We start from the raw sequence: 24536 nt of genomic DNA, 5'->3' as shown, positions 1-24536 counted from the left end.
GTTCTGTTTAAATCAGCCAGAGTCCCCGTTGCTTACAGCTAAGAGCCATGACTGGGATTAAATTTGGGCACTACAAGTAACACTCTAAATGTGCAACTGGCCAGTGGAGGGGGCAGGGCAGAGGGCAGTGAGGCCCCGCCATTCCAGGCTGGGAAGCGGTGGCCCGTGCACTGTGATCACAAAACATTTGCTTTATACCAGGTTTTGGCAAGCTTCTCTGTAAAGGGCCAGATAGCAACTGTTTCAGGCTTAGCGGTCAGTATGGTCTCTTTGGCAACCACTCATCCCTGCCTGTTAAAGCAGGCACGAACAATGTGTAAGTCAGTGGGTGTGGCTGTGTGCCAGCGTTACCCTGTTTGCAAAATCAGGCGGTGGACTGGGCTGGGCCAGGACCAAACGTTTAACCCTGTTTTACACCAACCATGTACCTGTGGATGCTGTCGGACCAGCAAGGGTTGTCGAAACCTATCAGGCTGTTACAATGTTCAGCTTCCTAGAGTCGTCGAGAAGCTCCTTTGAGAAAAAGTCAATCGAGGGGCACCTGCATGGCTCAGTCGGTTAAGCGATCATGATCAGATCATGATCAGATCAGATCATGATCTCAGAGTTTCTGGGTTCGGGCCCCACATCAGGCTCTCTGCTGGCAGCACAGAGCCCGCTTGAGATTCGGACTCCCTTTCTCTCTGCCTCTCTCCCTCCCACCACTATTTCTCAAAATAAATGTAAAACATAAACAAAACGTAAGGAAAGAAAAAGCCTTGAGCCAGAGATGGTTCACCCAATGGCAAGAGTGGAAGAAAACACGGCTTTCCTGAGATTCTTTCTGTCTGAAGCCTGCAATCCAAACTGACAGGGGAATCCGGTGATTCAGAGATGTGCAGTGACGGATGACTCGAAGTCTAACCCGGGAAGCGGCACACTTTGCCTGCAAAGGGGCAGACAGTAAATCGTTTCCGTGTTCCAGGCCACACAAGGTCTTTGCTGCATATGCATCTTGACATGTTTTTTTGTTACAACTCTTCAAAAACGACAAAACATTCTTAGCTCTTGGGCCACAAAAAAGCAGGCCTTTGGCCAGCAAGCCAGTGGTCTGTTAAGCCCTGCTCGAAACTACGGATCAGTGGTGTGGAGGTGGAAAGCCAAGCGCAATGGAGGAGATGACGAGAAAAGATACCCCAGATCCTAGCTTTTTCCACCAGACAAAGAGACAAGACCAGGGACATAGCTTGGATTATGAAAGCTTGAAGTTACTGCCTCAAGAGACTGAGGGATGGGACCAGGAGACAGGACTTCTCAGGCTCAGAAATGAGGCCCACTTCGTGAAAGATCGTCAGGCAGAACCACCCAGCTCCAGGATTCCCGTCAAAATTTGTGATGATAAAAGCTTGTTGTGTAGAAACAAGCCAAGAGCCAGGGAAGATGTCTGGCTGGCTTGGCCTTGCATGGCCAAAGGAACCCCATCTGTGATTGTCCCCGCCCGAGGCTCTTCTGAGACACCAGGCCTCATGCCCACGGGAAGGAGGAAGGGGCCCTCCTCCCCACTGCCCATCTTGGATACAGCCTTGGATACAGCTTGTGCCACTGAGTGGAATCAGAGGCCATGGGTTGACCAACCACTGATGTCGCTCCCCATCAGGGAAGTTCTCGGTATTCGCAACGGACCGTGACCCTTAGGTCACTGGGCATCAACTCTCCTTCTACTGATCCACATACTGGGCGTATGTGACTTAGCCTTTAGTCACAGGAGCCACGTGCGGACCTGATAAAGAGGATGATAAACGTCACCAAGGGGCGCCTGGGTGGCTCAGCTGGTTAAGCATCTGACTTGGGCTCAGCTCATGACCTCGTGGCTCGTGAGTTCGAGCCCCGCGTCGGGTGAGCATGAGACCGGCTTTGGTAAACACGGCTTTGGGTGAGCCCTGCTTCTCTCTCTCTCCCTCTCTCTGCCCCTCGCTCATTTGCACCCTCTCTCTCTCAAATAAATAAAGTCACCAAACAACCCTGGAGCTGGAAGTACTAACTGGTTTTGGCTTCAGGGTGTGTACCTCTTGGGAAGGGGTTAGTACATCCCATGAATCTTAAAAAGTCTTTTGAAATTGTGCATGGACGTTGGGCAGTGAAGGGATAGACCGGGGCAGACACTTCCTCGCCTCTTCCTTTCTCTTTTCTGAGAGTGTGGTTCATAAGTATATCCCTCACTGAAGGAATGTGATCCCCAGCTAAGAGGTCAATACTAAGCGTGGTAATTTAATCCCCCCGCCGGTGTTTGGGTGAAGCATGAAAAGTGGAATCCTCGGGCCAGTGACATCGGGGGGAGTTTGCCAAAGGGCTCCGGGAAAACTCCTCTTGTTCCTCAAAAGAGACGCGGAGGAAGTTCCCTTCTTGTCTGATCAGACCAGAGGATGGCATATATTTTCTATAACGGGCCAGACAGTACTAGAGCCAGGCACGTTCTGCAACAATTTTGCCACTGTAGTGTGGACGTCACTGTAGCGTGAAGGCAGCTGGCACCATAACTGAACAAATGGGCATGGCTGGCTTCCAATAAAACCTTACTTATGGACACCGAAATGCGAATCGCATGTAATTTTCACGTACCGTCAAGTATTCCTCTCTGCACTTAAAATAATTGTTTTTTAACGTTTACTTATTTTTGAGAGAGAGACAGAGCATGAGCAGGGGAGGGGCAGAGAGAGAGGGAGACACAATCCAAAGCAGGCTCCAGCTCTGATCTGTCAGCACAGAGCCCGACACGGGGCTCGAACCCACGAACTGTGAGATCATGACCTGAGCTGAAGTCGGACGCTCAACCGACTGAGCCACCCAGGCACCACCCCCCCCCCTTCTTTTTAATTGGGACTAAGTCTACACCAGGGCAGGGACTAAGTTTATCATAATGTACCTGGCAACCAGCACAATGCTTATGCCATAATACATACACAAATACTTGGTGAAAAAATATTTACAATATCCTCGTGATGAATTGAGTCCTTTGTCATAAATATTAACGCACCCAAGATCGGAGCACCTAAATAAATAAAGCAATGTTAACAGGTCCCAAGGGAAGAACAGACAGCAATACAGTAATAGTAGATTTCAGTGCCCCACCTTTGGGAATGGATAGATCATCCAGGCAGAAAATCAATAAGGAAACATTGGATTTGAACTACACTTTACACCAAATGGGCCAGACAGACATCTCCAGAACATTCCCTCCAACAGCAGCAGAATACACATTCTTCTGAAGCACACATGAGCATTCTCCAGGATAAATCGTGGGAGGCCACAGATATTTGGTGAATGAATGAATGACAAGCTTTCTTCCAAATCGAAGAAATACGTAAAACTGAGTTCTCTGGGGTGACCACCAGCTACCTGCCACACGGACCAAAAACCAAATGAAACCAACCAACAAAAACCCTAGACGCACAAAGAATACAGATAGAAACCCCTGGAGGTTTTAGTTTGCAATGCCCGTGTCGAGACAAGGGGATGTAGATTCCCCAGATAGATTGTTACTACTACTTTTGGCATTCCTTAGGTAAAAATTCAAGATCTCTCTCTCTCTTCATCTATCATCTATCTCTTTATCTGCCTGTCAATCTATCCGTCTATCATCTTCCCATCTGTGTTTTGATATACCCAAGTCTCTCCCTACCTACCCATCTACTTATCTACCAAGGTATCTATACTTTCTTTCTTTCTTCCTGGCTGAACTTTCATTTTTTAGCAGAGTATGCTCAGAAGATCTTTCATCATAATCCAGCCCTTTAACTTTTTTTTTAATGTTTATTTTGAGAGAGAGAGAGAGACAGAACACAAATCGGGGAGGGGCAGAGAGGGAGAGTCACAGAATCCGAAGCAGGCTCCAGGATCTGAGCTGTCGGCACAGAGCCCAATGCGGGGCTCGAACTCACAAACCATGAGATCATGACCTGAGCCAAAGTCCGACGCTTAACTGACTGAGCCACCCAGGCGCCCCTTGACCAAACCCTTTAAAGCAGAAGCATTTATTAAGCAAACTGGAGAACAGGACTGGCTACATAATTTTCAGGGACCGTTGCAAACAGAAATAGTGGGGCTGTTTGCTCAAATATCATTACAAATTTTAAGGTGGCATTAGCGAGCGGATCGCTAACCAAGTGTGGGGCCTTCCAGCACGGGGTCCCAGAAGAAGCCTGTTATTCTTCGGGGAAACAGATTCCATTGCAGGCAAAGGGGGGGGTGGGGTGGAAATTGTCCTGTGGCGAACTGTCAGATATCAATGGCTCGCTGTAAACACTGCCCAGGATTATCTTGCCGGGAAATGAAATGGCGCCCCCGCCACTCAAAATGGCAGCCTTCTCCACTAGATGGTTGGCACGGTTGGGAACATTCGAGTCTGTGGTTCTGGGCAGTTTGCTTCCAAACTTTATTTGTCATGCACAGTTTCAGATTATATAAAATATAGGAAATAGACTACTTTAAAGACACATTAAGTAGAAAGGATCTAACTACCTTAAAGTCCCATTTTGTCCCCAAGCCAAGATTCAAATTCAGCCCCCAAGCCTTTCCGTAACACTGCCCCCCAAAACCACTGTTCCTCAATACACAGAACTGTCTAAGCTACTGTATAGTAAGTAGCCTTTCAACTATTAGCAAGTCAATCTCTCATCCAGGCAGACTTTAAAGGAAGCCACAACTCCTATCTTCCAGTTACTGGGCTGAGTGCGTCTACCTATAGGCTCGGGGGCAGGTCTTCCTTAGCGGCAAGTACAGAGAATCCTAGGGTTTGAGCTCTGTTGAAGAACGAATGCACCCAGGCACACAACTACAGCAGAGAGTATGTGGGGGGGCGGCGTCGGGGGGGGGGGGAAGGCCCCCAACTTTCCTGCGTTCATCGACGAACACATACATCCACTCCGACCAACAAATCAATCCTCCAAACTCATCTGAACAGAGACCCAAAGGAATTTTAATGCAAATAACAAAACAAGTTAATCTGTCTCCATCCATAGCCCCTCCACGAAAGAATTACAGTACTTTATAAAAACGTCCTAAAATGCGCAAACTACACTCCCTTCAAATGCAGTTGTTACGAGTCATGTGTTTGGTCCTGGTCGTTGCTTCCTGGATGTCTCAGCTAAGTTTCTTCATTGGGGTTGTCCTTGAATAACTGACCCTAAGCGCCGAGTGAGGGCTGGTTCTGTCTAGGGCGAAGAAGGTTGGGCATTTTCTTTCTCCTGCTACCACCTTACTTTCCCGATGCACGTCACACATCCCACCACGCGGGGGAGGAAGCACCTCTCATGTTTCACAAAACCGGAGCATCACAGATGGATGTGGACACCAAACATGCTCCACAGGAGGGGTGACCAGCCAGGAAAATCCACGGGGCCGTTTCAGACACTCATGTACCCCTCAAATTTGGGGAGGGAAATTCGCACCCTGCCTGGGGAGCCGGCTTTCCAGATTTGGGGCTCTAAGACTTTTGTTTGTTTCCACTGTGGCAGCTAGAAAATTCTAGAAAAGCCCCCTGGGTAGAAAGCCCCGGGGCACGCAGACCCACCTTCCTCCTTGAGGCTCATGTAGCATCTTGCAAACCCCGGGAGGTATGGCCCACACTCTTACAATGGGTTTTCCATGGAAGCAAGAGGTGACGGTTTTTCCCCGTGTCTGTCCCTTTGTCGCTGTGCTGGTGGCCTCTCCACGAGGAGGGAGTTCCTACCTCAAATGAATTTGCTCACCCTGTGTTTTGAGAGCCCCACACAGTGCCCGGCACATAGTAAGCACTTAATGCGCTGTTGAAAATGAACGAAGAAATGAGCGAGTGGGTGGAGAGAAAAGCCCATCCTGCACTGGCATCCGTGGTGGCCCTAAGACCACGTCGGGGCATCTTCCCAGCTCCACGGGAACCAGGCTATGACAAGTCATCGCTCCACTTAGCAGAAGGTCAAAGTGCCAGCACGGAGACACGGCAGATGGGTCCCACGCGGGGCCCCAGGCACATGTCCCCGGCGGCATGCCCAAAATCCAAGAGGGTACAGACCGTGAGGGGCGAAGAACTTCTTACGGGAGGCACTTCCCGGGGTCACCTGCCACTCACCGTGCTTTCACCCCAAAGACAAACTCCCCACGGCCCTATTCTGCAGGAGAGCCTCGGAAGCACCTGGCGGGCTCGTTCTCCGGACCCTACCAAAGCACGTTCCCCAGGCGGCACCGTGCACACCGATGTTCGGGAGCCACGGCAATCCGGAAGCCTGTCACGGCTGCCTTTGCAGGCGGGACCCTGGGACCCTCCACAAAAGTGTCCTTGGGGTGTAATGAGACACCACCGCCCGACAAAGGCACTCTGTGTGGCAGACCAGAGTGACATTTCTGCCGATTTAAGTGCCTCCAGGAGCATTTGAAAATAGGCAGGCAAACAGCAGGCTCCCCCCTACCCAAGGGCCTCTCTCTCTTGAACCTGGGTTGTGTTCTCTGCGGCCTTCGTCATAGTTCGTGATTAGTTTTCCTAAGTAGTTTTTAATCTGCCTTTTCCAGTGGACGCTGAGCCCCTGAGAAGACTGTCCCCACTCGGTGGGCCCTGGGCCTGACATGTACCAAGCATTCCATGATTTATGCTGCTGAATGAACGGCGGTGGACCCGCTGAGGCTCTAGAAATGGGGGTTAGCGGAGGCCGGCCGGCCTCGGAAGGCAGGACAGGCTTTCCTACTTACAGGAGGAAGAAGGCAGCACCTTTAGGCCATCGGGCTGTCTGGACACTGGCTTGGGCACAGTTGGGACGATGACTCACATGTGAGCTGCTGTGGAAGAGACAAGAGCTAACAGAGGCCGGTGGCGGCCAGCACCTCACCACAAGATCTTTACGTCTTGTGACGAGGCAGCTGTGCTCACCCGGCCCTGGGGCTGTGGTCCTCGGCTTCAACACGAGGAGCCTGTTAGGAATGCAGGTTGCCAGGCCCCGTCCCTGAAGACACTGATTCTGTAGGTCCGGGGAGGGGCCCCGGCAGTCTGCACCTTACTAGGTTGCTGGGGGTCACATGCTGAGATTCTCCGCCTTAGGGTGAGCCTCAGCCCGACCCCCCTTAAAGTTCACCTTCCCTAAGGCAAGCACCTGACATCGTCAGCAAACGTGGGTGGAACTTTCTGGACCCAGCCCCTCACAAGACCATTGGGCTCTGGTCTGGATACAGACAGAACAGCAGGGGATACACATCTGTTTCTCGCATAGAACTTGGCTAAACATCTGAGGAGACTCGATCCCTCACCCAGACCCCCCCTCACCCCACCTCCAACACCAGCACAGACAGAATGGGAAGGGGAGGCCGAGGGGAGGGGGGTGCTCGGCGAGGCTCCAGCCTGTGGGGGGAGGACGTCCCCCGAGACCTGGCGTTCTTGGTCTCTCGTCACATCACATCACAGCACATCGCCACGGTCTAGAAACATCCCACTGAACATGTTTGGATTTGAGCATGGCTGGATTTTTGGCTTTGTCGTCTCGCGACTTTTGGACGGGCAGGAGTTCTGGGTTCCAGCCTTCATCGTCTATTCTCTCTCTGATCTCAAGAATGCAAAAACTCTTCTCTCTCTCTCTCCTTTTTTTTTTTTTTTTGGCTTTTAAAGGAAACGATATGTTTGCTAGAAAAACCACACGCACACACACAATTGATTATATACAAAACGGTTATCTGAATGTGGATTCTGTACTGCGGTAAACGCCACGTAGCTCTGGGTGTCCTATTTGCGCTTCCTCAATATCAGGTACATGAGGCCGCTGATGAAGGTGAAGGCAAAGGCCACCCACGCCAGGATGAAGGAGTAGCCATATCTGCCGTCCGCGGTCAGCGAATACAGTTGCGCGTTGTTCTTGTGGATGTCTTCACGCCGGTCGGTATAAATGGAAGCTGCTATCATAACGCACAGGCCTGTCCAAAGAAAGCAAATAAACAGATCACGGACCACTGACACGGCGTGTACCAGCCCCCCGCGGGGACCGTGGCTGGAGAAGAAGACGCACGTAAGCTTCGATGACTGGGGAGTAGTTACTTTTGATCTTTTGGAAAGATCACAGCTAATGTTTTGCGACAGAATATTGCCGCCTACCCCGTGAACGCTTGACTTCGCTCTTGTTGCTAGCCGGACCCGATTTTGTTCGGGTGGCTGTCGGCACGGCCCGGAGGGTGAGTCAGAACCGGTGTAAGCCAGGTGTCAGCCAGACAGCGAAGAGTTTAGGGTTCGTATGCCACTTACGATCTCTGTCGCAACTACTCAGCTTGGCCGCCGGAGTGTGGACGCAGCCACACTGTGCAAGTGAGTGGCCGGGGCTATGTTCCAGTAGAATGTTATTTAAAAAAAATTTTTTTTAACGTTTATTTATTTTTGAGACAGGGAGAGACAGAGCATGAACGGGGGAGGGTCAGAGAGAGGGAGACACAGAATCCGAAACAGGCTCCAGGCTGTCAGCACAGAGCCCCACGCGGGGCTCGAACTCACGGACCGCGAGATCGTGACCCGAGCCAAAGTCGGCCGCTCAACCGACTGAGCCACCCAGGCGCCCCTAGAATGTTATTTATAAAAACAGGCAGCGAGGGGCGCCTGGGTGGCTCAGTCGGTTGGGTGGCCGACTTCGGCTCAGATCACAATCTCGCGGTCCGTGAGTTCGAGCCCCGCGTGGGGCTCTGTGCTGACAGCTCGGAGCCTGGGGTCTGTTTCAGATTCTGGGTCTCCCTCTCTCTCTGCCTCTCCCCCCGCTCACACACTCTCTCTTTCTCTCTCAAAAATGAATGAGCATTTAAAAAAAGATTAAAAAAGAAAAAAACAGGCAGTGAGCCAGATTTGGCTCGTGGACCACTGTTTGCCAACCATCTCCCCCTTCCCTCCCCCACCCAGCAGTCCTATTCCTGTTTACTTGCTATACTTTATGGATCCATATGTGCCCCAGTTCTGGCCGCAGAAAAAGCCTTCAGTGAAAAATAGTACTCCCTGCAAAAAGACAGATAGGGAGGAGAATGCGTCTTCTGTTGCTGTACTTTCCCCTGTTACTGCTTTAGATACTGTGACATTAGGATGAATGTCTGGAGCTGCAGCAGCCTTTTGGGGGCCATGAGGAAGTCATCACTGACACTCTGAAGATGAAAAGCATCAAAGAACCGAGTGGAAACTCTTGATGCTGCTGAGCTGCCAGGCCAACAATGGGTCCTTCCACCTTCAAGCTCTTTGTTATATAAAAAAAGTAAAGGTCTTTGTGGCTGAAGCCCTTGTTTATTGCCTTTCTCTCTTACTTGAAGCCAAAAGCCATCCTGACCGAATCACCAGCACACACAGACATTAGTGGCATCTTCCCTGGGGGAACCTTTGCCTCTCCCCTCAGTATCAAGACAGCACGTTCTAGATGCCAACTCCTACTTATCCTACAGATGCCAGCTCAAGACTTCATGTCCTGGGGACGCCTGCCCTGACCCTCCAACTAAATCCCAGACTCTGACGTATAGAAGGTTCCGCCGCAGCGTGGTGGCCGGCTTCTCCTTTCTAAGACCTCACCTGCCGCCGCTCCTGGCTCGTAGTCGTGGTGCAGTAGGGAGGGGAGCTCCCGGGAGGGGAGCTTATTCCAGGAAGCCCGTCGCTCTACTTACATGACATGAGCTGGATGATGGAGGTTAACACGAACCTCTCTCCCTGCTTGAGGCGAAAGAGCTGGAGCACGAAGATCAGGAAGGCGATGCAGCAGAGAATGGTGGACAGGATCATGGTGGCCTGGACCGCCTGCACCGTGGAATAATCTGCGGGGAGGGGGCGAGAGAGCGTGACCGAGGACCGCAGACCCCCGGGGCCACGGTGACAGTGACAGCTCCCGAGAGAGGATGACAGGAGGTAAACGGACATTTGCACACTACGAGCACAAGAGCGGCCAGGTGTCCTCCCGGCATCCCCTCCCCCTCAGTGTCCATCTGTGCACTGGACCACATGATCCCCGACGTCCTTATCTGGAAAACGGAGCAAGAACCACCTGTTGTGTTTTTCCTCTTGGTCTGGGTATTGCTCCGAAATGCACGCCTCGTGGTTGGGGAATTTGTTTTTAAGTACAAACCCTCAGGTTCCAACCTGGCAGGTTCTGGTTCGAGCAGGATTACAGGCCTCCAGAGGGATTCTTGGGGACGTGGGGCTCACGGGCCCAAGGGACCTTCAGAAAGTGCTCTGAGAACTGACTACTGAATACCCCCTAACTATAAGGGAATCAGCCTTATGACCGCTACTTAGGAGAAGAGAAAGGGAGGGTTCTCGGATCAGCCTTGGAGAGCCAGGCTCGGCAGAAGGAAGTCCCAGCAGAGAGAAGAGCTGGGCTTGGATGGAGGGCATCGCACGGAAGGACACAGCGGAAGCTGCACACTGCCAGTGTAGACAAGGGGTCAAGGGCACAGGCTGGAGCCACCTGCGTGGTTCCCAGCTTCCCCCCCCCCGCCCCCCGCCTTCAGGCAGGGCAAGCAGAAGGAATCCATCCATGTAAGGATTTTAGGGGGCGCTGCAAGCAGGGAGTCCCGCATAAGGGCTGAACGTCATCACCAGGATGCAGCTAACACGGGTGAGGGGATGGTGGCCAAAGTTGCACGGGAAAACCTAACGACAAACCTTCTTCTTTTTCCCCAATTTGGCCTGAAACTGACTGGAGGAAAGCATAATCTGTAAGTACTTTTTTTTTTTTTTTTTAAGTTTATTTCCTTTGAGAGAAAGAACAAGTCAGGGAAGGGCAGAGAGAGAAGGAGACAGAGGAACCCAAGCAGGCTCCATGCCGACGGCAAAGAGCCCGTGGCCGGGCTTGAACCCATAAACTGTGAGATCAGGGCCTGAGCTGAAGTCGGATGCTTAACTGACAGAGCCACCCGGGTGCCCCAACTTGGAAGTATCTAATGAAATGCTTAGAGCAGTGGCTCATGGTCCCTCCTGGCTGTACATCAGGAGTGCCATCCAAAGAGCACCCAGGCTCTCACCCCATTCCTTGCAGTGAGGAAAGAAGCCCGCCCCCCGCCCCCCGCCCACGAATACACACTGTACAACTCCATTTGTATCAAGTCCCAACAGGCAGAGGGAACTCTAGTGACACAAGTCAGAAGTGGTTGCCCTCGGGACGGGGCTGGCGGGAAACGAGTGGAAAGGGGCCCAAGGGAACTTTCTAGGGTGATGGGAAAGTTCTCTCTCTTGCACGGGCGTATATAGCATTGGGAAAACTCTTTGAACTGAGCCCTTAAGAAGTATGCAGTTTCTGATTCGTAAATTACAGTTCCATGAAGCATAAAAATCCAGGGAGCACCTGGGTGGCTCAGTTGGTTGAGTGTCTGACTTCAGCTCAGGTCACGATCTCATGGTTCGGGGTGAACCAGGGACGGTGCAATTTGGGGCTGCCGTGGGCTGACTATGCCTCCTCCAAACTCCTCTATTGAAATCCTAACCCCCGATGGGATGGCGTTCGGATGTGGGACCTCTAGGAGGGAATCGGGCCGTGAGGGCGGAGCCCTCGTGAGCAGGATGCCCTCCTGAAGACACCCGGCAGCTTGCTGGGCTCTGGGCTCTCTGCTCTCCGCCTTGTGAGGACAGGGGAGAAGGTGGCTGTGCCCAAACCGGGAAAAGTGGCCTGACACCTCGCGAGAAACAGAAGCTCTGATGGGCCAAGAACCGGGGCGGCGGAGGGGAGGCGGCTTAGCTGGTTTCTGCACACCCCTCCTGTTTCCGGCCTGCACGGAGCACTGGGCCAGCCCCTTCCAAGTACCCCGAGAGCGCAGGAGGGGGTATGAAAGCAGCGAACAGGGGAGCCCTCCGCCTGAGCGTTCCTTTCTCGCTCGGTGTTTCTGTATCGGCTTCGCACTCACCCTTATAGCTGGCATCGATTTCTGTACAATTTGTGTTGTTGACGCACACTCTCCAGACGTCTGCAAAAAACTCTTCTCCTACCCACCAGGCCTGGAACACAAAGCAGAAACACAGGGGAGGGCGGTCGGTTAATCACGAAAGCATTGACTTCTACCCAGGTGCGAGGCACAGCGGGAAATAAATATTCGGGACGGGACCAGCGCTTCTCAGTCTGCAGGGTGCACGTGGGGCCCCTGGGAATCGGGTTAAAATGCAGATTCTGGGGGCGCCTGAGTGGCTCAGTGGGTTGAGTGTCCGACTTCGGCTCAGGTCATGATCTCACGGTTCGTGGGCTCCAGCCCCACGTCGGGCTCCGTGCTGACAGCTCAGAGCCTGGCACCTGCTTCAGATTCTGGGTCTCCCTCTCTCTGTGTCCCTCCTGTGCTCACACTCTGTCTCTCTCTCCCGAAAAAATAAGTAAACATTTTTAAAAAATTAGAAAATTGCAGATTCTGATTTGAGAGGTCTGGGGTGGGGCTGGGATTCTGCACGTCCGTCCAACAGGCTCCCAAGCGAGGTCCGTGCTGTTGGGCTGCTTTTCAGCAGGGAATGAGGCTCATCTGGCAATAACAAGAGCTCATAGTGGCAGATCCATACGAACTATAGGGGCGACGTCAGGGGGCAGCCAGAAAGGCTGAAATCCAGGAGCAAAGGCTGTTGTGGAGGAGACGAGCAGGCCAAATTCTGCTTTCGGCCCAAATGCTTTCTTCCTCTCTGTGCCTTCTACAGCTCCCCGCCCCCAGTGGGCCCTTCTTCTGTCTTCTATCCATCCAAAGACTGGAATACCCCCCTCTCCTATCTGTCCAGTCATCAAACATTCACCGAGCTCCCATGTGCCAGTACATGCCAACAGTAATTCCTAACTCATAATGACCACCGTGACTTACCAACTGGCAAAAAAAAAGCCTGTCCGTGTCTTCTTGGTAAGTGCCACAGCACTACAAATACCCACGGTGCCCCCAAAGGACTAGCTGGTGCTGTGGCTGAGGGCTCTTCTGCCCCTCAGGTCTGTCCATCCCTCTCATGACGTCTGCGACCCTTTCGGGATCTCAAAGGGGAAGTTGCAAAGCACAGAGAAAGGGGATTCTAAAAGAACACTCACTACCATTTATGTCACAGAGGCCCGAACCCTTTAAGCCACAGCATCACTGTGATCTCTGCCCTGGCCCCGCAGAGCAACTCCTCGAGACCCTTCTGGAACCCAGACTGATCACTGCAATCACCTCCCTGCCAGGATCCAGGGTCAGGAAGGGCTCCAATCCCGGTCCCGCCACTGAGTGCAGGTGAGCTGAGCACAGGTGTCCAACTGCCCGGAGGCCCAGCTCCCTCATCATAAAACCGTGTCAGAAGAGGACCCGTCTCGTAGGCTTGAGGTGAGGACCAAATGGGTGGGTGCATGTATAAGGGCCTAGCGCAGGACCCGGCCAGGGTGAGCGCTAAGGGGCAGGTGGTGTGAAAATCTAGGTTCCTATATGATGATCAATCAACAGGAGTCCTCGATGTCGGCAGCATCGGTGGCCACGCGGAAGGCGCACCCGTGGCTTGCTGAGCTGTGTTTCTGACTCTAAATGCTTCTGAGTTTGAAATGATCAGGATTGAAGCCAGGCCCGTGGGGCTAAGTGCGGGCCAGGAGGACCTCTGGTACCAAGCTTCATTTCCTGCTAGGAGACCTATTAGTCTTTACTGATGGGTGGTTTCTCAAATGCATCCCTGCTATACGGCCACAGGCTGGATATGAAAGTAAGAGTTCAATGTTTCCGGGAGCATGGGCAGCAGGAAAGTTCCAAGCGTGAGCTCTGCCAGGGAAGGCATGACTGGGGGGGGTCTAGCAACAGGGTTCCTGACTTGTAAGGTGTTAAAGACAGGAGGGGCAGAAATCACCTGGGATGGGTCACCTGGGGGATCTAGGGCAGTGGGCCTCCACTGAGGGTGGTTTTGCCCGCCTGGGGACATTTGGCAATGTCCGAGGATGTTTTTGGTTGTCACAAAATAGCATCTAGTGGTTGGAGACCAAAGATACTGCTAAGTACCCTACATGACACAGGACGGCCCCACAGCAAAGAATGGTCCGGCCCTGGAATGGCACAGTGTGGGGGTTAAGAAATTTACCCAGAGGAGGGATGAATTCAAGTGAATTCAAGGAAAGAGCTTCCTACACCCAAGGCATCACACCAGGCATGTGGGGGATCAGAGACAAGAAGATCCAGGTGCCTGTGCATCCAGACCTAACCATGAGATGCTCTGAACCTCCACACTTGGCCGAGTCCCGAGGCCTGAGCTGAGAGGGGCATGTCTCACGGGGGAGGACAAGCCCGTATCCTAATCGCCTTGGGCAAGTTCTCAATCCTGCTTCTACAGACTGTAGGATCCGGGGGCTCTGGGACGGTCGGAAAGAAAGGGAACTTACATTGTCAATGGTGGCGATGAACAGCAACGCTGCAGAGGTGATGTGGAAGACGATGATGAAAGCCAGGAGCACCAACATTTTCACAGGGCACGGTGGGGCGAGGGGGTGCGTTTAAAGTCCAGAGAGAGACAGAGAGATGCTAAAGGGGGCGAGAGAGAGAGAGAGAAATACACGTGTCAATGGCAGAGCAAAATTAAGCAAAAAATAGGCAGTTTTTAGTGGGGGTTTTAGCAAATCAAAAACAGCTCTTCTCAGGGTGCCTGGCTGGCTCACTAGGTTAAGTGTCTGCCTTCGGCTCAGGTCGTGATCTCGCGTTTTGTGAGTTTGAGCCCTGCGTCGGGCTCTGTGCTGACACCTCAGAGCCCAGAGCCTGCTTCGGATTCTGTGTCCCCCTCTCTCTCCGCCCCTCCCCTGCCTGTGCTCTCTCTCTCTCTCAAAAATAAATAAACATTAAAAAGTTAAAAAAACAAAAACCCAGCTCTTCTCTCATCTTTCCTTCCCTGTATAGACCTAAGTCTGGCATGAGGAGCTGCTCCGTGTTGCATCCAAATGCCAAATATCCCTTGTGGAAGTCGGGTGAGGACCGATTAAAATCGCTAACTCAGAAAAGCGCGCACCTCTTCAAAGCAGCACACTATGGGCGCCGGGGCAGGAATGAGCGGCTCTATGTGTGCCAAAATGCTGTTCCCTGAGCCCCCACCCACCAGGCAATGGTGGCAATGCCCTGGGAGGCTCACAGCTCCCAGGAAGCTGGAGGTCTGAGTATTCATGATCACAGCAATGGTGCTTAGCAGAGCCAAAGTGATCCCAACGCGAACGTATTTCCTAACGATCTGACCATTTATAAAATTAATCCCCACTCAAACACCCCTCCTCTTAACATCCATCCCTATGTGAACATCTAACCACAAAATGGAAACATGGTGGATGGTAGACAGCTGCGACGGATTCATTTTCCTCTGGGCCTGACAGGACTACATTTCCCAGCATCCTTTGCAGTTAGGTTGGAGCCTTGTGACTAACTCTGGCCAATGGGCTGTAAGCAACCCTGGCGCGCATTTCCGGGCTGAAGAGGAGGTGTGCGTCCTCCCACATCCCTCCCCCATGAAGTGGCCGGGATGGTGCAGCCACCACTCGTTGAAGCCTCACGCTCTGGACAGATACTGTGATTGACGAAGAAGCCTTTGGATGTTAAACCACTGAGATCTCAGTCTAAACTTTTTACTCTGGCTGGACAGTCTGCATACTCCGCCATAGGAAGCGACAGCAAAGTGAAATTGGAACTCTTGCCGAAGAGCTAGGGTTGTAGCAAGTGGATGAAAGTGATACTGGAGAGCTGCTCAAAAGCACCAAAGGCATTCGTCCCCGGGGGCTTGTCTTTTCTGACCATGCTCTCTCACTCACGGGACTCATCATTCCCTCATGGGGGACAGAGGCTCGTGGGCTCACACGGGGGGACTCCCCAAGACCTAGGACTCCCAACAATGAGCCAGGAGCCGCGGCTCCAGAGTTCGGCCTGCGCGGTCCCAGCGGCGATTCTGCACATCATCGCTCGGGAAGAATCCGTGAACCAGCTCAGAAATTCTTCCAATTCTTGTTAAAAGGACAAATACTCCTTTGTTTACGCCTGCATCATTTTTAGCCGCCATCGTAGGCTGCCTCCAAACAGATGTGTTTCTGACCCTTACCAGAAAGCCAACCTAATCAGGCAGGGCCATAAATGCCAGGGGATAATGGACTTAATATATTATCCAGTTCAGATGACACAAAAGCATATGGAAACATAACTAAAACTTTCCAGAAGAGGGGAGAAAGGCTCTAACTCTGGTTTCTCCGAAGTGTGGAATTCAAATGCTATAGGGCATGGTTTGGGTTGATACGTTGATTGATAGGTCATTAAATAACACTGAACCACGAAGTAAGAAGGTCCCCACTCCAATCCTTCTGAGTCCACCAAGGAAAAAGACCCAGTTCGGTGTTAGCCTGTCTCAAACACTTGCCTTTTTTTTTTTTTTTTTTTTTTTTTTTACAAAAATAATAAGCAGAACTTTGGGTAGGTCATAGAGTGTAGCCAGAATTTAAGAATTTAAAAGGTTCTTTTCATAAGTAACACTATTTACAGTAGTAATATGAAATATCCTTTTAAAACAAATTTGAAGTTTTTTTAAAAAAGTTTATTTTGAGAGACAGGGAGAGAGAGAGAGAGAGAAGCAGAGAGGGAGAGAGAGAGAATCTCAAGCAGGCTCCGCACCATCAGCATGGAGCCTGAGGCAGGGTTTTATCCCATGGGCTGTGAGATGGTGACCTGAGCCCATCCCCAGAGTCAGAAGCTTAACTGACTGAGCCACCCAGGCGCTCCAAAACAAATCTGAAGTTTCAAAAGTGAATCATTTAAGAAAAATATTATGTAAATAAAAGGACGGGAGGTCTTCAGTGTTAGCAAAAAGCCTGAGGGTGGTTCTAGAACGCCTAATGTCTGGAAGGCACTGCTTTAACACTTGGGAGTGAGTTCGGTTGGAATTCCAGACATTATGAAGGAGCTCCCGCAGAGAAGACGCTAAGTTTTTACAAAATGTCTTGAGTCCAGTGTAAGACAAAGATCTAGGGGCAAACAAGGGTGGCTACAGATTGGTTTGAACTGTTAGGTGTCCAGGAAAATTTGGGAATAGAGAAGTAAATGCAACCTACTTAGGGCTCCCCCACGATGACGCCTGGATCTCCCATAAAAGCAAAATGGGACAAAAAGAACTTGTGGACCTGACACACGGCAAGTGACCTCACCACAGGCTTTGGAAGAAACCATTCATAAGTAGGAGAGATCCCAGGAACCTTTAAAGAAGGGCCCTTCACTCCTGCACCTTTACGTCAAGGGTCCCTTTACCACCATCTCTGAGGCCAGGCTCCTACTTCCTCTCCTTCAGGGAACCCCTCTTCCCATTTTCCTCTGTGTCCTTCCAGAAATAGTTATGTGGGAACACTTATTCCACACTCTTCCGGTTTCCGTGTGGAGGGAGTTGCACCTGGGTGACACTTCCGGCCTCCTGCTCCGCCCCTCACCCGCTCCTCTGCTCCTGATTGGAGGGGGCATCCAGCGCCCACCTTCCGGATTGGTGGAGCTCAGGGCGCGCTTTGCGGTGCTTTGCTCTTCCCCACACCTCCCCCCTACCCAGGGGAGCGGGAGTGTCTGCTCCCCTCAAGCCCCACTTTCCCTTCACCGAGAGGGGAGCTGGGTGTGGAGTCGGGAGTCCATTCTCCAGCCTAGTTTCCCCACCACTAATCATTCTCTTCGGGCGCGCAGGATTCCACCTCGTCGTTGGCATGGCCGCCTGGTGTTGGGCTGTGTGGCTGAAGCCAGTCTGCTCAACTGGTTCCCTGCTGATGGCCATTCAGGTCCTTTCCGGACGTCCTGCTATTTCACGCCAGACTGCCCAGGGATATCCTTACACTTATTTCCTTTTCTTTTTAATATTTTATTTTTAAGCGATCTCTATACCCGGTGTGGGGCTCACACAACCCTGAGATGCAGGGGTGCAGTCTCCACCAACTGAGCCAGCCGGGCGCCCCCTTACGCTGCTCTCCGCGGAGTCCTAGAAGTGGGGGTGCTGCGTCAAAGGGTACGTGCAGGCAGTGGATTTCACTGTTAATTTTTTTTGCTCAGTTGACCATACTGGACACTTAGTGCTGTGCCATACTCCATCTTCAAAGTTGACCTACTGGACCCACAGCTGTGCAGAGTCCCGTGTGGGCGCAGAAGCCTCGATGCCACGTCTTTGACTTATTACCACCCTTAGTTCCCCGGGGAGTGTAATTCTGGCCAGCACAGACCAGCCTCTGGCATCCCCTGGGCCCTCCCTTCCCAGCGGTGCTCTCCTCGTGACACGCACCCATCTTTCACCCCAGCACGGGGTCTCCGTGCACCCTCTCTGGAGATACCGAAGGACAGACAAACCCCCCGGGGCTGGGGGCTGCATGAAGGCCAGCCCACCAAACCCAAGGTGGCACCGAATTTATCCTTGCCATTCACAGAGATTTATTTTCCCTCCAAAAAATGCCCTACTGAATGCCGATGCCTCTTGCTTTCCCTATTCTTGCAGCCTTCAGTGCTCTAGCGGGCTGGCCTGGTCTCATTTTTCTGGAGGAGAGTTCCCTGGAGGACACCCTCCTTTCCGCCCTCAGCTGGCTCTCCCTCGCATTGTCTAGGTCTCAATTCCCACAGCCCATCCTCAGAGAAGCTCCCAGATTACCCGATGAGCACCTATGCCCCCTCTGGTACTGTCTATCCTGTCCCCCCATTCATTTTCTTCCGAGGACTTTCACGGCCTCAGGGTACCTCATTTTGTTCGCTTGTTTATTATCTATCTGTCTATCTATTATCTATGTGTTTATGGCTGTGCCCGGTGCACGGAAAGCTATCTGCTATCATTTGTAGCTCTAAAAATGCGTAACTATGAATGTTCTCAGAAAACTCAAAGCCCTGATCGCCCAGAGGCAGGAACCGAGACCAGGAACGGAGGCCACGGCTTGTTCCGATCCCACAGGGAAGCAGGAGCAAGGTCAGGTCTGGAGGGTGTCCTGGCCCCCACTCCAGGTGCCCTTGTGAGCTCAGTGGGAGACCCCTTGGAGGACGGGAGACAGGTTTCCAATGTCCACAAAGCATTTTCCAGTAGCCTCTGCCACGTGCCAGCATGGCTTTCACCAGGCAGGAGGGCAGGCCACGGCGTACTTCCCTTTGGCGGATTCTCCAGCCACTGATCGGGACGCTCCGGAAGGTGGGAGGCTGTACGGGTGAGCTTTTCAAGTCCCAGTCTAGAAATCAAAGTCTTAGCACTTGCAGAACTTCTCAAAAAATATGTTTTGATCTGTATAATACAGGTGATGACAAGGAAAAAAAAAAAAACCACAAAAGATAATAGGATCAAAGGCGTGTGATGAAAAACCACAGCCTCTGCCCTGCCCTGCTCCCGGTCTCCGGAAGCAATCACTTTTAACCCCTTCAGCTGTGTTTTTCCCCAGGGTTCCATGTTTCCATCTGCACTTCTATTTCCTGATTCACCTACTGTATTTGTTTTTTGGGAATTTTTAAAGATTTTAGTTTTTAAGTAATCTCTGCACCCAACCTGGGGGCTTGAACTCACCGGCCCCGAGATAAGAGTCTTGGGATCCACGGACCGAGTCAAGCCAGGAGCCTCCCCGCCTGATTCATCTACTGCAAACATCGGCTTCCTGCCCAGGGGAGAGTCTCTTTACCACCGTCGCCCCCCACCTGCCCACTCTCTCCGTCTCCATACAGTCTTGCCATACGCCAATCATCGACCTTGACCTTTTGACCACGTAGCTGTTGTCAACTACAGAGACAAACAGTGTGCTTTGATTGCATTTTTTTCCCCTTGAAGAACCCTTCTTTTCCTTGGCGTTACTAGTTGCCTCTTCAATCCCTCGGGGGGCTCTGTCTGTTGTCTTTAGTTCTCGCCAAATGTTTACCATTCCGAGTCTTCTATTGCAGAACACTGTTACAGTTACGAGCCCGTGGTGAGACGTCCCTCATGGGGTATTCGACCCAGCCAGGCCCCCTCTCCCAGTCCCGGCCTCCTCTGCCCTCTGCCAGCTGCTGTTGCCACATGACAAGAAAGACGGGCATTCTTCAGGGAGGACTAGCGAACTTGCCCCTGACCGCGACAGCGCACAGGAATGCACGCGTGCCCCCAAGACAGGGAGGAGGTCCAGCAGGTCCCTGGGGAGAGGGTGCGCCGAGGGGTCACCCACGTGATTCTTCATGATTAAAGGTCGAGTTGCAGTTTACACGGCGTGTCTTGTGTCGGACCTTCATGTCAGCCCTGTGAAGCCGGCAGGGCAAGGTATCATTATCCCCACTTTACAGATGAAAGACTGAGGCTCACAAAGGCTGCAGGTGATTTGCCAAAGTTGGGCAGAGCTGGGACTCCAACCCCCTATTTTCCACCTTGGGCTCCAGGACATTTTCTGCTGCCCTCCTCCCCGCTCACGTGGTTAGGGCCTAATGGAAATCACACGGCAGCCTAGTTAACATCAGGTGACAGGGCTCAGGAAGCGTCAAGCCATCCCTGCATCCTTGACCTTTGGTGGGACTTCCTTCAATCTTTGCAGCAGGCGGGAGGGATCTGGGGAGGCAGCATGTCTCTGCACAGGCCCATTAGCTACGGCTGGGATAGGACGGGGCTTATGAGAGAGGGTCTGATTAAGAAATACGTTCTAGGGGCACCTGGGTGGCTCAGTCAGTTCAGCGTCTGACTCTTGATTTCAGCTCAGGTCACAAACCCAAGGTCATGGGATTGAGCCCCACCTTGGGCTCAGCACTGACAGTGTGGAGCCTGCTTGGGATTCTCTCTCCCTGTCTCTCTGCTCCTCTCCTGTGTGCTTGCTCTCTCTCTCTCTCTCAAAATAAATAAATAAAACTTAAAAAAAAACAGAGGGGCACCTGGGTGGCTCAGTCAGTTAAGCGTCCGACTTCAGCCAGGTCACGATCTCGCGGTCCGTGAGTTCGAGCCCCGCGTCAGGCTCTGGGCTGATGGCTCGGAGCCTGGAGCCTGTTTCCGATTCTGTGTCTCCCTCTCTCTCTGCCCCTCCCCCGTTCATGCTCTGTCTCTCTCTGTCCCAAAAATAAATAAATGTTGAAAAAAAAAAAAAAACAGAAATACACTTTAGGGGCGCCTGGATGGCTCAGTTGGTTAAGCGTCCGACTTCGGCTCAGGTCATGATCTCGCCATTCCTCAGTTCCAGCCCTGTGTGGGGCTCTGTGGCGACAGCTTGGAGCCTGGAGCCTGCTTTGGATTCTAGGTCTCCGGCTCTCTCTGCCCCTCCCCCACTCATGCTCTGTCCCTCTCTCTCCCAAAAATAAACATTAAAAAAAAAAAAAAAAAAAAGTGTTTCTGGCATTTTTGATCCTATTGGCTCACTCACTGGCCCCACTGAATCGAACGCTGTCTTTACTGATCTACTTGGAGACTGGTCTGGATTTTGGATAAGGCTTCTCGTTGATCACTAAAAACACTCACCCAGACACTACATGGACTCAGTCCTGTTTTCAAAATGTATCCCAATGCACCCCCTTTCCACCCAGAAACTCAGGTGGGTCCCACAGACACTCTACAAGTCTTGATTTTGGTGCACAGTAGGAACCACGCGAAAGTATCTCCAGATTGACGGCCTAAATGCTCTCCATGCTATAAAATACCCACCAACATAATCACATAAAATAACAGACAACCCAGGGTATTAGAACTGCAGAGTCAAAAGAATTATTTGCAAGAGAAAGAATCAGTAACCGGGGTCGTCGGAAGAGCAGCAAATGGCTTTCGGGGGCGCCAGCATCCTCGGGGCGTCAGAACCAGAGCCAGTGTGGGGGAGGGGGCGGGCTATGGAGATTCCGGGCACACGAAGGAGGATTGGCGGCTCAGGGAGTTTTAAGTTCTGATGGCCGACGGGATGAGGGACGGCGCTCCCAGAAATGCCCAGCCAGACCTCAGACAACAAACAGGACACACCGAGGACTGGTAGCTCCTCACTGGCTCTTTAGTAGAGATGCTGTCCTGCTTTTGCCTTGGTCGGATGTTTGCTTGAAGTTAAGTGTGTGTGTGTGTGTGTGTGTGTGTGTGTGTGTGTGTGTGTGTGTGTGTTCACGCACTGCACGTCTAGCCCTGGGTGGGGACAAAGTCCTGCTGGTGACTCACCGGCCCTCCCTCTGCCAGAAGCACCATTTGGCTTGCCGCTGATGCTGGGACATCACCACAAGGCCTTACAGGTGAAAAGAAGGTTAACGTCCCTCCTCTCCTCCCCTTCCTAGAGAGACACCCCCACCCCCCACCCCTGCGGCCCCTAAAAGGAAGCGGCTTTGGCATGTGCTCCCTTACGTGCTGAGGAGCAAGAGAGAGAGCCTGCCAGCTTCCCGCGGGGACAGGGCGCGCTGCTGAGACGACCACTCAGCCCACCCCCGGAGTCCTTCCTACAATTTAAACCAAGGCCCGTTCTCAGCCTGAGTTGGCGCCGTTCCAGGAACTGTGGGCAGGAGGTCAGCCCTGAGGTGTGGAGCTTTTCAAAACAGACCTGGGCTGCTTGGCGTCTGGAGGTCCGGGGCGGGGGGTGGGGGTGGGTTCCCTCGGCCCCAAAGCGCTCCACTCACAGCCCGGGCTGGACAGGCCCAGGACGCTCTGGGCACTGAACCCCGGGGGACGCTGTGCCGTCACAGGGGCTCCGAGGCCCGCGCCGGAGCTGGCGGGCCGGCTGGCTGGAGCCCAGGCCCCTCCCAGCACCCTCAGCACTCAGAGGGGACGGTGGCTTTGGCCTCCGTTTGCAGGAAGGCAGAGGTCAGCTCGGCCTCCCGCCCTGGTATCTGGACACCAGCCACACTGGAATATCCAGGCGTCCGAGATGCCCTGACGCTGGCAGAAGCCCCTTTGCCCTGGGCGGCCCGGCTTTGCTCTCACCGCGGCTGGGGCTTCCGGGCACGGAGCCAGCACTGGGCTTGGGGCAGACACGGCCACACACGGGACACGGGGATTCGGCGGTGCTCCAGGGCGGAAGCCGCCGAGGACGATCCTGCCTGCGCAGGCCTGAGTCTCTCAGTCCGACGTCAACAATGGTGGCAGGCGACATTCGGTGCCTACCGTGTGCTAGGCACTGTTCTGGGCTCTCACTCATTCGTCACAAAACACCATGACGTAGGTGCTACAATTAGCCTCCTTTCAGAGGCGAAGGAAAGGCTCAGAGAAGTGAAGCGACGTCCCCAGGGTCACACAGCCAGTAAAGGCTGGGTCTGGGACTTGAACCCAGGCAACCCAGCACTAGAGGAACTACAACGTTGCCCACCCTAAATCTGAATTTCCTTTTCCTTTTGTCAGGGAGGTGACAGCCCCGTCACACGGATGGGCAAGGGCTAGGATCCCCTTTGCTGGCTAGAAGTCAAAATAAGAGGGTTTGTTCATACCATCAAAGTAGCAGGTGGCAGAAGCAGGCTCAGAGTCTAGCCTACTGCTCACTGCTTTTATTTACTTGTTTTTTAAAATAATTGTTTTAATCTTTATTTATTTTCCAGAGAGAGACAGAGCAAAAGAAGGGGAAGGGGCAGAGAGAGAGGGAGACACAGAATCTGAAACAGGCTCCAGGCTCTGAGCTGTCAGCCCAGAGCCCGACACGGGACTCGAACTCCGACACTTAACTGACCGAGCCACCCAGGCGTCCCCTGCTCCTGAGTAAATGAGCATTTACTGAGCGCCCCCCATAAACCAGGCCCTGGTGATACACAAATGAGTAAGGCAGGAAGTGAGGAAGACTGTTTGGTTTTTTTTTTTTTTTACTTTTTTTTAAATGTTTATTGTTTGAAAGAGAGACAGAGACAGAGCATGAGCAGGGGAGGGGCAGAGAGAGAGGGAGACACAGAATCCGAAGCAGGCTCCAGGCTCCGAGCTGTCAGCACAGAGCCCGACGCAGGGCTCGAACTTGCGAACCGCAGGATCATGACCTGAGCCCAAGTCGGACGCTTAAGGGACTGAGCCACCCAGGCGCCCCTCAAGGAGGAAAGTACCAAGATCTAGCTCTGGAAGTCAGAGGGTGGGTTAGAAGCAGGCCAAGGGCTGACACCTTTGGGGTAGATCCCTGGTGGGGAACAAGGGTCTGGACCGAGGCAGCAACAGGCCAGGGAGCACCAGCTGAGGCTGGAGGCACCAGCGAGAACTTCTCAGAAGCAGAGTCAACAGGCCTGGCACCGGCTGAGGGGTTGGGGGCCCCCAGCTTGAGCATGCTGATGCACGCGGGTCAGAGCGGGAGGAGCACGTTTGTAGGGCGAGGGCAACGGCGCAGCATGTTTAGCCAAGTCTGGGAACGATGTGAACACGTGGCCGGGCGGTGGGAATATGGGTGGGACCTTCACTCAGGAGAGAACAGGAGCACCTAGCAGAACCCGCCGGTGTGGTGGGTGGGCAGATGGGACACGGAGCCCACGTGGAGAAAGCACTGGGCCAGGAGAGGGGACGGAGGAGGAGGGGGTGGTGAGCACAGGGTGGGGAGAAAACCAAGAGCGGATGGTGGGACCCAGAAACAGGCTGAGAGAGGAGACCTTAGAAAAGAAGGCGTCCGGGTGCCTGGGTGGCTCAGTCGGTTAAGTGTCCGACTTCAGCTCAGGTCATGACCTCGCGGTTCATGGGTTCGATCCCCGCGTCGGGCTCTGTGCTGATGGCTCAGAGCCTGGAGCCTGCTTCGGATTCTCTGTCTCCC

At 52.8% G+C, this 24536-nt stretch overlaps 1 protein-coding gene across 1 annotated transcript in view; it reads right to left on the bottom strand.

The window, feature by feature from the left end:
* Nucleotides 1-4932: 4932 nt before the first annotated feature.
* Nucleotides 4933-24536, bottom strand: part of EMP2 (epithelial membrane protein 2) — a 33180-nt gene continuing 13576 nt past the window's right edge. Inside the window, exons 2-5 of the mRNA XM_043560547.1 lie at nt 14292-14430; nt 11845-11935; nt 9616-9762; nt 4933-7908 (exon numbers count right to left, since the gene is read on the bottom strand). Coding sequence (XP_043416482.1) covers nt 7721-7908; nt 9616-9762; nt 11845-11935; nt 14292-14369 — 504 coding nt within the window. The 5' untranslated portion in view covers nt 14370-14430 and the 3' untranslated portion in view covers nt 4933-7720. The remainder of the gene's footprint in view (nt 7909-9615; nt 9763-11844; nt 11936-14291; nt 14431-24536) is intronic.

The sequence above is a fragment of the Prionailurus bengalensis genome, chromosome E3 (genome assembly GCF_016509475.1).
Source record: "Prionailurus bengalensis isolate Pbe53 chromosome E3, Fcat_Pben_1.1_paternal_pri, whole genome shotgun sequence".
NCBI lineage: Eukaryota > Metazoa > Chordata > Mammalia > Carnivora > Felidae > Prionailurus > Prionailurus bengalensis.
Note: the sequence above shows the minus strand (reverse complement) of the source record. Positions and strands in the feature narration are given on the sequence as shown.